The 14597-nt window shown below is 37.2% G+C and overlaps 1 protein-coding gene across 9 annotated transcripts in view; it reads left to right on the top strand.

The window, feature by feature from the left end:
* EPHA7 (EPH receptor A7) overlaps positions 1 to 14597 on the top strand; it is a 175901-nt gene that overhangs the window by 151187 nt on the left and 10117 nt on the right. For 7 of the 9 annotated variants that reach the window (XM_065588208.1, XM_005301151.4, XM_065588211.1 and 4 more), the window contains 7 exons: positions 1364 to 1472; positions 2206 to 2261; positions 6301 to 6426; positions 9374 to 9559; positions 10117 to 10178; positions 11151 to 11360; positions 12286 to 12435. In XM_065588208.1, coding sequence (XP_065444280.1) covers positions 1364 to 1472; positions 2206 to 2261; positions 6301 to 6426; positions 9374 to 9559; positions 10117 to 10178; positions 11151 to 11360; positions 12286 to 12435 — 899 coding nt within the window. The remainder of the gene's footprint in view (positions 1 to 1363; positions 1473 to 2205; positions 2262 to 6300; positions 6427 to 9373; positions 9560 to 10116; positions 10179 to 11150; positions 11361 to 12285; positions 12436 to 14597) is intronic. The other 2 variants (XM_005301153.4, XR_010599541.1) reach the window with 2 other exon arrangements.

Genomic DNA, 14597 nt, shown 5'->3' with positions numbered 1-14597 from the left:
TGCTCCCACCAGGAGGACCTGTTGCCTCTCTGCACTGTGCAACAGACATTCATGTGCTCCAGATTAAAGAGTAGACATGTATATGAATAATGAGATCTTCCAGACTTATATCAGATAGGAAGTTTGAAAAATATAGTTCAGAAAGGGTTTGTATCCTCATTGTTCAGGGAATAAGCATTTTCCAAACTTAGGAGAGTTAGGAAGAAAGGTCACTTATTGGCAGTTTATTCCATAACTGCCTATTGAGTGGTTTCTTGCACTTTCTTTTGAAGCAACTGGTATTGGCCACTGTAAGAAGCAGAGGAATCATGCTGATTGGCTCACCTGCTGCCAAACAGAGCAAAGAATATCTGAGTTTTGTTTCCATGGGAATTCTGGAACAGGAACCTGATTTTGAGGTCATTTCAGTGGCCCCAGACCTGTGGAACTCACAGGGCCTTGGCTCCAGCAATTCTTGTTTAGTTAACAGTACAAATCATATAATCATATATATTATTACTTAATCATATAAAAGTACCACCTCAGATGTATTAAATGAGCCATTGCCACACTTTCTTGCTCTTATCCCTCCACTGCCTCCAAATGACTCACTTCCAAAATGCTTTTTTCAACAATGTTGCCTGACATCTGTTACTTGAGTCTAAAGTTCATGGGCCAGATCCTCAGTGGTGTAAATCAGCACAGCTCCATTGACTTCAGTAGAACTCTGTTGATTTACCCTTTCTGAGCATGTGGCCCGCTCAATATATGGTGAGCAAGCCATATAAATTTCAAACATAGAGGTTCCTCAAGCAGGGTGCTTATATCCTCAGTTTACATTAACCTGACATATATATTAACAATAGTAGGGTCACTGAATAAAAAAAAATGGAATCATGTGCAGATTTCTTGGAATGTAAGTCCTTTGAAGCAAGGATTGTGTTTTCTCTTGCATTTGGAAAGCACCTAGCACAGTGGGTGCATCTGGAAACAAATGATAAATAATGGTAACGATAATTATAGCGAGGAAAATGATCCACAAGAGACAAAAACATGATGATTCAGAAATTGATGCACATAGGGCTCCTTTAGGTTGGGTCCAGTCCTAGAAAATAGTTATTGTGTGCTTTCAACTAAAACAGCCTCACTTGTAAAGTCCTGTTCCCCCTGGATACTCATTAACTCACACAACATTTCTGGTGAACTTAGGATAGATGCCTTTCTTTTAGACCAACATTATCGTAACATTTAATGTCTGTACAAAGTTTCATGTTACAGAAGAGGTAAACGATCTGTCTGTGATTTATGAGGGTTTATTTAACCTTTGCAGTTCCTTTCTACAGTATATTTTGAGTTAATCTGTAGCTCTTTGCTCTGTTTGTAGCCACAGCCGTTTCCAGTGAGCAGAATCCTGTCATTATCATAGCTGTGGTTGCTGTGGCAGGCACCATCATTCTGGTCTTCATGGTGTTCGGATTCATCATTGGACGAAGGTACTGTACGTTGTCTAGCTGTCAGCATTTCTGGCCCCGCTGTTGTAGAGTCCTTGGAATTATACCAGCATGTATCTTAGAATCTGTAAATGGAAACGAAAGCAATGTATAATCTAATATGGACAATTTAGCTCTAAATTCCATTATAGGATGACAAATTAGCCCACTTATTTTACATTTGGAAGGACTCCGTTAGTTTAAGAAATTATTTTTGTCTTATAGTAGGTGTCTTCTAAATATTTGCAGCTTCTCTGATCTTTTTCGTTGAAGTGTGCTATTTCTGTTGAATTGTTCACACATAGAGAACTTGCCATTTTACCTATTCAGCCATTCAAATAACACTTGCTTTTGGGGACAAGAGGCAGAGAAGTAAATTTAAGAGCAGCATCATGTCAAAAATACCAGCCTTGTCTCTCCTTCTTCAGACTCTTTAATCTTCAGGCTATTTTGCTCATAGCATCACAGAAAGTTTCTAATAAGGACTGCAATTTTGTTGTTTAAGCCTTTAGGACTCTTCCCAGCAATTATTAGATACAAAAGCCTTTTGATTGGAACTGTTCATGTTTTGTTTTAAAACCTGTTATTGAAAGAATTACAGCTGGGATATTTTTAAAATGCCTGTTGGAGTTAGGCTGCTAACTTCCAAAAATTCCAATCTGGTAGAACTTTAAATATGATGCAGTAAATCATTATTTTCCTGTAAAACTGACCTATTTTATTTATTTTTTTTCAGGCACTGTGGCTATAGCAAAGCTGATCAAGAAGGGGATGAAGAACTTTACTTTCATTGTAAGTGTTTTGCTTCCCCCCCACCCCTCAGGAATTTGCAACCCAATTATAAGACATTTGGACTAGCAGTACTGGAATATAGACAATACCAAAATCACATTCCTATGGGCTATAATAGAAAGGGCTATAATAAATCTGAAATGCTGTGTAAACAGCAAGTGTGAATTTAGAAACGATAAAAATATATGACCTACACAGAAAAGGAGACAGATTATAATCAACATTGTTCATGCCATGCATTTTATTTCTGTACATTTGTGTGATATACTGTTGTTCCCATTCTGCATTTTTCTTTTGAATAATTGTTTCACACCATCCTAATGATCCCCCTGGAGATGCTGTAAATTGATAGGTCCTTGGCCAAGTGACTGTGTGAGCTTTCCCTCAGGCAAGCTTCTGATTAAGAAAGTAAGGGTCACTGTGTCACCCCAATAGTGAAACTGTTCTGGTCAAGAACTGTTTTCTGTTACTGTGAACATTGCGTCACTGACATCTGTAGATCGTAATATTAATAGAAAATAAAATAAAATTATGTGAAAAAGGCTCATCTCTGTAATTCCCAATCTCTGCATTGAGTCGCTTGCCTCGTTGCAAAAATAGCACTAAAATCTGCTCCCACTGAAATCAGTGGTGAAAGATTGGCCTAATACCTGTTCACCCAGTATTGGAATCAACATTTTATTTTAAAAACATAAGCTAATTGTATTAGAAATAAATTCAAAAACTTAAAAAATGATCAAAAAAGGAAAAAATGTTACAACTGATGCAAACAGAATTTGTTTTTATGATTATTATTTTCAGTTCACAATTTCTTTTTTTAAGATTTTTGTTACAATTTAGGACAGGCTTTTTTTTTTTTTTTTAACTCAAAAATTTTCACAGGACACGAAAACCATTTCCTATCCAGCTCTAATTTTAAGCTGTGATACAAAATAATTTTCTGATTCTGCCAGTATCCTCTCATAACTTGTAATTTAAATATCAATAGAATACTCTGTTGATTCTTACCATGCCACCAATTATCTTTATCACTTACTGTCACTAGTCATAGGTTCATTCTTACAAATGTCTGCTAACAAAAATACATTTTTTAATCCTGTATTGCTTTGTGTTAAAGTTACTGTGTCAGTAGTTTATCAGGGTCTGGTATCACATAGTGAATGAGGCAGTTACTAGTCACAAACCTTACTTTCTAGCATCTTCTTAGTGCAAAACTCTTTAAATTAGTAAGGCTAGCCAAAGACTCAGGTTGAAGTTGTGTCAAGATTTCTGTCTGACCTTTCTAGTCTAACAATATTAGGTCAGCTTGGACTCCCTGAGTTTTGGATGTGTCTCTACCTTAAGTCACTTCATTTATGTGCAGGGTGTATTAAATCAAATGGTGACATCATTACAGCCTTAATCAGACAACCTACTATATTGTACATAAGAAGTGGAAAATATAAATGGGAGAAAGATTAATTATCACATAGCCTGCACTCTAGCTTATTTTTAAAAAATGCATCACAAATCTAACGCTATTTAACTGTAGCTACTCTAGAGGGTGACGGATTTGAAAATTGCCTCTTTTCATTTACAATATAAGCTTTATACATCTCGAAAAGATCCACTTCTTTTTTTATCCAGGAGGGGAGAAATCAATTGCATTTTTTTTTTGGCTATAAAGGCAAAAGAATATACCAGCTAAAGAATTCCTTCCCCCAATATAAATTATGAATGCTCATTTTCAGATTTTAAGTTTCAATGAAGATGTAAAAAGGTTGATGAGGAAGCTAGTGCTTAATATTCAGCAGCTAATCAGGAAATTCTCTTTCTTTCTTTCTTTCTTTCTTTCTTTCTTTCTTTCTTTCTTTCTTTCTTTCTTTCTTTCTTTCTTTCTTTCAAGAAATCTAGTTATCTAATATTCAATAACTAGAAAATATGTCAGAACAGTTAACATACACTGCCTTTATTAATACTGTAGGATGAAATATTAAAAATTACTTTTTTACCAAGCTATTTTTTAATGTTTTTGATGGAAAGTTTGGTATTTAATTTGATTTGATGACTGTATCCCCCGTGCGATAAAACACAACACTGTGGTCACCAGCTATTTACAATTTGGTGTCCTTTTGTTCCTTTAGTATCCAGACAATTTTCTTATGTGCTAAGACACAGATTCAATTTTCACAGTAACTTGAAAGCAACCATTTAACTAGCTTTTAGAGCACTGCATTTAATAGAATGTCCAATCTTTTATTTCAATCCCCCTCAACTTTCCATGGCCCCAAGTGCTACATTTAAAGATATAAGCACAATGGAGGAGTTTTGTCAAGCAATTCCAATTTACATTTTGTTTCCTCCTACCATTTCTTTTAACAATGTGTTCGAATCCACAGCAGCACTATTTCACGTTGGTATGCCAAGATAGCTTTGGCCTGTCAAAATGTTTTATGACAGCTTGAATAAAGAACCATCAGAGCCCCATTTGAGATTCACAAGGTTACCTCCAATCCAGGCCCTTATCACAGACACAAGAGGATGGCTCATTCTCCATCTGCCTGCCTGAAAGCACAATAGAGGAGGTTAACCTATTGTTTTCTTCTTTCTTTCTCTGATCTTCTTGTTTCATTTAAATGACAAATAAATGTTTATCTGCTCAGAAACTTGAAACGTTGTCATTAAGATTATAAATAAATCTGTCAAAATACAGATCATAGCAAAAATTTACTTCGAGGTGAAATCTTAAATAATTTCTACAGGAATTTGGTATATTCATTTGGCTCTTCAAACTTCCTATATCTGTTTTTGCCTTTTTCCATTATATGATCTTTTTTAATGATTTTATTTGAAACATATTAACACATACCACTAACTGAGCTATTATTAATTACATTTCAAAATTTGCAATAGATTCATACATAACTAAGAGGTTGCATAGCACCCTTAAATTATCTGTGTTTTGTATTGACTTCTGATCCAATTCCTACATCTCAATATTTCAGCAATTCAATATTGTTAGAATAAGAACATTCTTCCCTAATTTTATATAGAGAACAATTATTATATCTTTTTAAATAGGCTGATTTGATTGCAGCCAATTATTGTAATGATTGGGATCCAAACTTCTTCCATAACAATAATTTGGTTAACAGACTTTTAGTATGGACCCTCAAACTTATTTTGGCTTTACCACAAGTCCTGAACAAAGGGCAACGTGTAGTTGTGTTGCCCCAGGAGCAAAGCAGAAACCGATTGTCCCTTGGTTACCCCTCTGCTCCAGGAAGGACGCAAACTGCGTCAGCCATATAACTGGTGCCCCCTACATCTTCAACTGAGATAGTTGGTGCATGCGGGAAGGGGACTGGATCCAAGGTTCCACCCACTTACTCCCTTGCTTGGGAAGGGGAGTATTTATCCCACAGAATCTGCTCTCCCATCCTGTGTTTCTTCCATTGATGTGGGTAGCCCACAGAGAGTAAGGATGTTCCTGCTGTCCCCTTGCACACCAGCTCAGGAGTGTAGCCAGCCTTCTAATGCGGCCTATGAAATGATGGTTAGCTTCTGTAACGGTAGCCTATAAACACTGTTAAATTCTGTTAAAGTATATTGAAACTGGAGCGGGAGCTCTCATCTCCCATCCAAAGACAAGGGGTAGTTGTGGGAGAGTGCTGCTTACCCAGGCCAGGAGAGGAGGAGGTGACTCCTCTCTACATTTTTTTGCAGGGAGAGCTGTCCCTTCCTTCCTCCCAGTTCCCTCTTACTTTAATCCCTGATTACTTTTCACCCATTGAAAACTATTTAATATTCATTACTTTTATGAAATACTTCACATTTCCAGCCACAGATATAGTTGCTAATGACAAAGGATCATGCACTTGTGCGAGGAAGCTTACAGATGATGCCTCAGACTAAAGTTGCCTCTTAAAGCTGCTCTGATTCAGGTGGCATGGAAGCAGGTTCACTGTTCCAAGGAGCATTCTGCATAATGAAATTCCTGGGCTGACTGCACAATAAGTGCTTTGCTTCATCACAGTCATGCTTTCTTACATCATTACAGTTAAATTTCCAGGCACCAAAACCTACATTGACCCTGAAACCTACGAGGACCCAAATAGAGCTGTCCATCAATTCGCCAAGGAGCTAGATGCCTCTTGTATTAAAATTGAGCGTGTGATTGGTGCAGGTAAGGCTGCTGTGGCTTCTGTATTCAACTGTTCCATTTAGCTGGGATCAAAACTCATACATCATAATGACAGGCAAATAATTATACCTCGGGTATAGAACTTTTTGCATTTACCAGAGCGAATAGCGCAATGAAGCTGCACTTGCTTATAAAATGTAAAAAATAATTATAGAAAAATAAAGAGGCTTGTGTGGGATTAAAAGCTTGTATGCTTCTAATTCCAGATTTATTTTTAAAAAATTACAAATAATATTATTACTTTTTTTAAAGTAATGTTTTTACCTGTTGTTCTTTGTCAGAGTAAAGAGGTTGGATGTTAGTGTAAATCCTGCTCACTTTACTCACATAAGAAGTTCCCTTGATTTCCATGCATTAAGAAAGCAGGATACAGCCTGTAATGTATGGTCTAATGAGGCCTTTTTAATAGAACAGAATCCTCCTTTAAAACTTTTTGTTGCAACTGTTCTACCCTTTTTAAAAAAAATAAATATATTTTATTAGTACAAAAAAGTTCTTGTTTTACCTCTCATGCCGGATTGTAATTGTACTGGCATTACATTGTTTTTCTTCCTCTTGAACTGTCTACCACCTACTTAAGCGGTGTGGTGTTCATACTCTAAAAAAGCAGTTTCATTTGTTTGCATTAATGAGATATGTGACATTTTTATTGCACTAGTCGATGTAGTGAAATTAAGTTTTCATGGGTAAGAAAAATATCAAATACTTTGGATTCCTGGAGGAAACATTCCTTTGCCTTCCTGTTCTTTTTATCAAGTATTGTTAGAATACTTTATCAATCACCCTACTATGGTTTGTCAAGCACTGTATATTATGTGTAACATTGCTATTTAAAAAAATATCTCTACAAATATTAAGTTTTAGGCTATAAAAAAGAATGACAGCACTTAGAATTAGCTAATGTTCCACTCTCAGAATCATGTTCCTTAGGTACCCATACACATGATGAATGTTACCTTACTTTAGGTGTAACCCAACTGAAATTAATAGAACTTCTTACGCAGTAAGCTGCTACTCAACATGAGTAAAGGCATCAGAATCAGGTTCTTGGGTCTATACTACCACTTTCTTCGGTATAACTTACGTCGCTCAGAGGTGTGAATAAGCCACACACCCCCACACTCCCCGAGCGACGTATGTTACACCGACTAAGCACCGGTATGGACAGCACTATGTCAGCGGGAGGGCTTCTCCTTCCAACATAGCTACTGCCCCTCGTGGATTTATGTGCGGCTGCACCAATGTAGCGCTTCTAGTTTGGACTAGCCCTAAGTAAGTGGCATTTAGCATGATACTAGAACAACAGTATCTCTTTCAGTACAGCATTACTCTTTATGCTGCTGGTTTTAAATTCTAGATTGGCACAGTACAATCAGTAAATATGGTCTTTGCTGGTTTGCTAATCCATTGTTTGAGATGAGAGACTACCACATCAACAGGTTCAAGTAAAGGCTCCTCCTTTGATTAGGCTGAAATGATATTTGTCAAGCCACTTTGAGCGAAATCCTGAAAAACATGACATGTAAACGAGGTGGAATTTAAGACAGAAATCCAGTTCTGCTGTCACTTACAACAGTGTAAATCCAGAATAACTGTTGGCATCCGTGGAGTTACTCTGGATTTGTACACACATAAGCAAGAGCAGTTTCTTTTCAGTGTGTAAAGTGGGCTTTCTGGAGCATGTAAATTAGAAGCAGAGTTCTATTGTGGTGCAAGTGTCATTTTTGCTGGGTTTAGCTGTGGTCCAAATCAGTGGATGCGATTAGCTAGCAAGATTGAAAGGGAAGGTATACCTCTTACAGCAGGCTGACAGAGACACAAAGGAACTGCTTTACTACACAGCAAAGAAGACTATAGAACGTCTGCTAGGGACAGTCAGAAAAGCACCATAGAATTCTCAGTGTGCCTCAGTTATTATGGTAGGATAGAATACTGAGCCTGTCTTGGATGAGTGCTGTGTGAGCATGTGTTTGTTGATTTTCACAAGGGTTATGGGATTTTTCTTGTTAACTTTGTCATTGCCATCCTGCTGATGCCACCTGTTATATGCAGGAGTTGGTGCCACTGTGCTGAGTCTTTGTTCTACACTATAGCCTTTTGTTTCTACCCAGTTCCCTGGTGACATGCTGAGCCAGTGGATGCTTGGCTGTGAGTATTACACACTCTGTAACATATCTTCTGGGGCCTTCTATGGGCATGGCCTTGAATGCCTCTGCCAGATGACCAACTTTAGCAGTCATTCTGATTGGACAAGCAGCGTTTGTGAAGGCGTTTAGACCTTGCCAACGCATGCTGTTTTACTGTGTGTGTGTGTGTTCCTGTTGTGCTGACTGGTAGAGCTGTTTGGAACAAATATGCACTTTCATCATTTAATCAAACAGAGCATTTTGGTTTCTGTGAAACTTTCATGAGAAAGGTTTTGATGTTGGGGCATGGGAGAGAGAATTTACCCATTTCATTGATTAATTAAATCAATATCTTCCATTTCATAAACTTCAGTGTGATTATTCTATTTTTTGACAGTCCTTTACAGCCTGATTCTGACCTCATATGAGTATAAATTAGAAGTAACTCGAAAACAGGTATGAGTTAAGAATCAGGCCTAAAAAAGCAAGGAAATCCATCATCCTTTACAAAACTATTTTATTTTACATATTTAAAGAAAAAATTACTGATATTTTATAAAGACACAAATATTGGGGGGTGAGGGGGGAAGAGACTGACATAAAATGTTTGCTGTTTAGACCCGATTCCTCAAAGAACTTAAGCATGTGCCTAACTTTAAGCTCTTGAGTAGTTCAGTTAAAATCAATGTGACTATTCATGGGATTCAAGTTAGGCATGTTCTTAAGTGCCATGTTGAATGAGGGCCCCAGAGAGGATATTATATAAATGAAATGTCATTCATAGTCAATCTGCTTTATTTTAGGAGAGTTTGGTGAAGTGTGCAGTGGGCGTCTGAAACTTCCAGGCAAGCGAGATGTTTCAGTAGCCATCAAAACCCTGAAAGTTGGCTATACAGAAAAACAAAGGAGAGATTTCCTGTGTGAAGCAAGCATCATGGGACAATTTGACCATCCCAATGTTGTTCATTTAGAAGGGGTAGTTACCAGAGGTAAGTAGTGACTAGATGTATCAGTCAGATAATAAGCAAAATGGCAGTAATTGCTATAATGTCCATGGTCAAAGATTCAAATTAGAAATGTACTGCATACTCTTAATGGATTTTCTCCCGAGGCGTAACTAACTAAAACAATATTCTTTATGCTACAACCTGAGGAAAAAATTAAGATGCACACATGATTAAAAGATGGAGTACTTTGAAATACACTATTTTTCTAGGTTCAATTAGCCTCAAAGACCATGCCGGAAGATAAGGTTTCTTATGTCCTTTCATATTATCTGAAGTGTCATTTTCTCAGAGTCCTCGTCACACAGCAGGAGTCAGGAGAACACGCTGACATTTTGATTTGTATGGTTTAATTTTGCGAATCATGACCATGCTCCATGCAGACATTTAAGGACTTAGAGCTCAGTAACAGTGCTGGAGGCTTCAAGAATGTTGGTCTCAACTATTCAGCCCTTTTATAGGAGCAATATGTGTTTTATCAGAAAAAGTCACTCAGTTCAGATTATGGGTTTTCAAACAAAATGTCCTTTCTTTTCCTTTAGGGAAACCAGTCATGATTGTAATAGAATACATGGAGAATGGGGCCCTAGATGCATTTCTTAGGGTGAGTACCTAAGGGAAATATGTACAGTACTTCAAAATATATATTATGTATGTTACCAATTTAGCATAATAAAACATTTTCGCAGTCTTGAAATGTGAACATGGCAAACACCAATAGATCTTTAAATTGTCCCAGCAAAATCAGATTAGAAATCAGAAGACCAGACAGGATCAAACTGATACATTTCTTGGCATTTAAATGATCCAATGTGGTACAGAAATTGTGGTTTTGATTACCATCGTAGATTGAGGTTAATACCACAATACCTGAAGCCCTATCGTGTGAACACATTTGTTTAGAGTAGCAGTTTATTTTTTTTAGCATAGTCGAAGTCACTGCACAGGAATCCCTAAATGAAGTACAGCAATACTTCAGAGAAGAATGAAGGGAAAAGAAAAACTACTTTTTGACAATTTAGCATTTGCTGAGTGAGTGCTCAGAACTGCCAAGCAATGTCTTCACCATGTTAGCATTCCACATGTAGAAGCCATAAAATGTAGAATGACTTGCAAGATGGTAGAGAAAGCAGAAAGATGATGATGTTTCCTTGATAAGTTCTATGCTGTAAATAAATCTTCAGTATTTAGGATAAACAGAGGCTTTGATCCCAAAAGTGTAATACAGTTTATTTTTTTATATATATATTGATCATTGTAAAAGGTGACGAACATGGAGGCAAGTTACAAACCATGCTATATAAAAAGAACCTGTCATGTCACAAGTTAATTAGGCTTTTATAACTTTTAACAGGTTCCATTAATTTTAAAAGTTTAGCTATTCAGGCCTTTCTCAACTATGTGTCCTGCTTTGTGGCTAAAACAAATACAATTTGGTTTAAAGTGGATTGCTTTGCCCTGAGATGCATTGCCTTTGGGGTAATAAGTGACTAGAGTGAAGAAAGTGTGCAAAGCTGATTTTCTTTTTCCCCCTCAAGTGCATTAACCAAGTGTGCTGCTTCTGTCTTCCCTTCAGAAACATGATGGGCAATTTACAGTCATTCAGCTAGTGGGAATGTTGAGAGGAATTGCTGCCGGAATGAGATATTTGGCTGATATGGGATATGTACACAGGGACCTAGCAGCACGCAATATTCTTGTCAACAGCAACCTTGTTTGTAAAGTGTCAGACTTTGGCCTGTCCAGAGTTATAGAAGATGATCCAGAAGCTGTCTACACCACTACAGTAAGAAACACAGCCATTTGACAATATTTCTTAGGGGTTAGGAGATCTTTTTACAAACTGGGCAATAGCCTCTTTCAGATATGGTTGAGGGAAATACATTAATGGCCTGAGAGGTGCTAAGTAGTCCAAGGGAGTTACAAGTTGTCTTCAGAAACCTGGCTTTAAATAACTTTCAGTAAATGTCTAATAACATAATCTTCTAGTGGGGAGAATTCTTGGAATTTTTTACTGGCTTTAGTGTCTCACGCATCTCTTTATAATTTTCTGAATGAATGGATATGGAAGGTTGATTTATAAAACCGTTTATCTCCTTTTTGAGCTAAGTAAAAGTATTTACACAGAAATCCAGGTATACTTCTTTTTCAGAGCTGAATTAATCTCACCTGAAAGCTAACTAATGTAAGGCATGACTGAAACTTTGCTGCTACTCCCACATAAGGGGTAACAATCCCCCCCCGGATCTTCCCTTATTCCTGGTTGGGATCACTTTGCCATAGCTGTTCATAGGACACAGCTTATTCCTCTACTTTTTTGCCCTGCCAGCTCCACTCCCCATTCCTCCCTACCCTCACCCTGCTCACTTATGGTGTAGATAATAGCTGCCTCATGGAGCTGATCCCTCACTGGAACAACAATCCAGAGAGAACGCACAGTGGGCTAGAGTTGGCACTTATGTCACATTAATACTAATGACAATCTGGCCCTACATGATCGGACATGGATTTCGAAGGAGCCTTAAGAAATTTCAGTGGGATTTGAACACCTAATTCCCTGAGACCCATTTGAAATTGAAAATTCCAACATCGATCAGCTTTTGAGAATAGCATAATTTTGGTGCTAGGATTAATGGAAATAATTGTAAAAATGCCCCTAAGAAAAACACTATGGAAATTTTATTTATAAACAAATCTTTTTTTTTAAATAGGGTGGGAAAATTCCAGTACGATGGACAGCTCCAGAAGCCATCCAATATCGTAAATTTACATCAGCAAGTGACGTATGGAGTTATGGAATAGTAATGTGGGAAGTAATGTCTTATGGAGAGCGGCCTTACTGGGACATGTCAAATCAAGATGTAAGCTATACATTTGCTATATTTGTATGGTTGCATACATGTGTACATATCAATAAATGTTCATATCAATTTTTTTTCTTTCTACACACACAGACATAACTTGTTTTAATGCATAATAATTTTTGTATCAATATTCTAGGATTTTTATATAGTGAAAAATTAAATAGATGATTACTTAGCCAACAACATTAAAACTGTGTCATTTTCTTTGACACAAGTATGGGTTTTAGGTTTATATCATGAGTCTGAAACAGGATTGGGGCTCCAGAAATGATAAGACAGACAAGTACTTCTTATTTTATTACATTAAGCTTAGCAAGAATGACATGTTTTCATTCAAACAAGAATTCTTAGTTTCTTGAACGCATAATTATGGTTAGTCAAGTGGAAAAAGTTGTCCAAAGTCCAAGGCAACAGTTAATGACATACTCTAGCAATTTCACTATATTTTAACAATATTCTTGTTTGTATAAAATGTGACCTAAAGCAGCAGGTCATCAGTAATAGCACAGAATAGTATTAATCTTGAATTTCTTACAAGGATATTTGTTCACACTGACTCTATACATAAACATATGCCAGAATGATTCTCATTCCTAGTTGTTCATTTTTTTGTTTTGTTTTTTTATCGAATGCTCGACATCAGAGTTTAAAAAAAAAAAAGAATATGAAAGTGTAAATGATGAGTCAGTTTGGCAGAGTGCAAAGTTGTTAATATTTGACAGGTCTCAGTGTCAAAGATTTCATGGACTGTCAAAATATGGGCAAACAAGTCCTTGGGGCAACGAAAAAGAAATATTTACATTCCCTAGATGCCCAGTAGAGTTTCATTTCTTTTGACACCTTCCTTCTGTACTAGAGTCAAACATAAAAGGGGTCTGACAGGAATATAAGATACCTCAAAGGCAAAGCTTACCTATCTTTCAGGGAAGAGTAAAGAAAAACTTTAAAACTGAAAAAAAAATCCAGTATCTTCTTGCTGAATTTTGGAAATGTTTTTAATTTATTTCCTTGTGTTGTAAACAGCTGAGGGAAGCATGTAAATTATCCTTGTTCATAAAAACACTAATCTCAAATCCTTACAATGACAAAAGAAATGAAATGACAAGTTATATCCCAATTAGCATGTAGATTAAGGATTTATAAATTCCTACTAAAATAATTTCAAACACTGATGTGTACTGTGATATGCAGGTGTGCCCTACAACGAACACACTGTGTGCACATGCACACCAACTAACCCTGGAGACTCACCCGTGAGGCTAAATTTTAAAAACTGCCTCTAATTACCCACAATGAATTACAGTTACAACTAACTGCAGACACAAATGACAACACTTAAATGTGTCTTTACCAGATTTGCAGACACTGTCAGCAGTTTGTTCACTTAAATGCATCATTTGTGCCTACAATTGAGTATGGATGCAGAATTACAGGCCATGCTGTGTTTCCTTTAAAAATATGCCTCATAAAGTTTGCTGAGTTTGGAGTGGGTTTTTTTAGCCTCTACTATACTGTTTTATCCTATACTAGCAGTTTCAATGCCTTTGGATAGATTTGTGCGTAGCAACACAATCATGACTGTCTAAGCACATTCCTGTTCTCAATGGATATATCCATACAGAGCTGAGAAGTACTAGCTGAGCATTCAACCCAAAAGCAATCCTGCAATTGCACAGCAGGACGGGTCAGGGTGAGTGGCACAGAACCCTGCTCGCCGCCTTTCTGCAGGCACAGTGCCTGTGTGTTCCTAACCCTGGCTGCCAAAACTAGCAAACAATAGTCACTAACTAGCCCAACTACTGCGCATAACCCTTCTCTGGTACCCATTAGAGCTTTGGTGTGTGACCTGTAGAGGACTACTGGTGGACTTATGTGGAAGGAGTTGTTCACTACACTCCCTTTTCTCCATATTTGTGTTCCTCATAAGGCAGGATGTAGCCCTGCAAATGGATGTTTTTCCTTCAGTTGCTCAACTGTTTTTTGTTGTGGCATTTTAAAAAAGGAGTGTCCCTGGCAGTGACCTGTTACAACAAACAAAGCATCACAGTACCCAATTAACACAGCTCTGTCCCCAGAGATGATAGCTCCTTATCTGAAGCTAGGACTAGGCAAGTCCTCAGGCAGCCTGGGAATTTGGGAAGCACAAAGGTTTCTAAAAG

Source organism: Chrysemys picta, chromosome 3 (assembly GCF_011386835.1).
Source record: "Chrysemys picta bellii isolate R12L10 chromosome 3, ASM1138683v2, whole genome shotgun sequence".
Taxonomy (NCBI): domain Eukaryota; kingdom Metazoa; phylum Chordata; order Testudines; family Emydidae; genus Chrysemys; species Chrysemys picta.
This window is presented reverse-complemented; position numbering and strand designations above follow the sequence as displayed.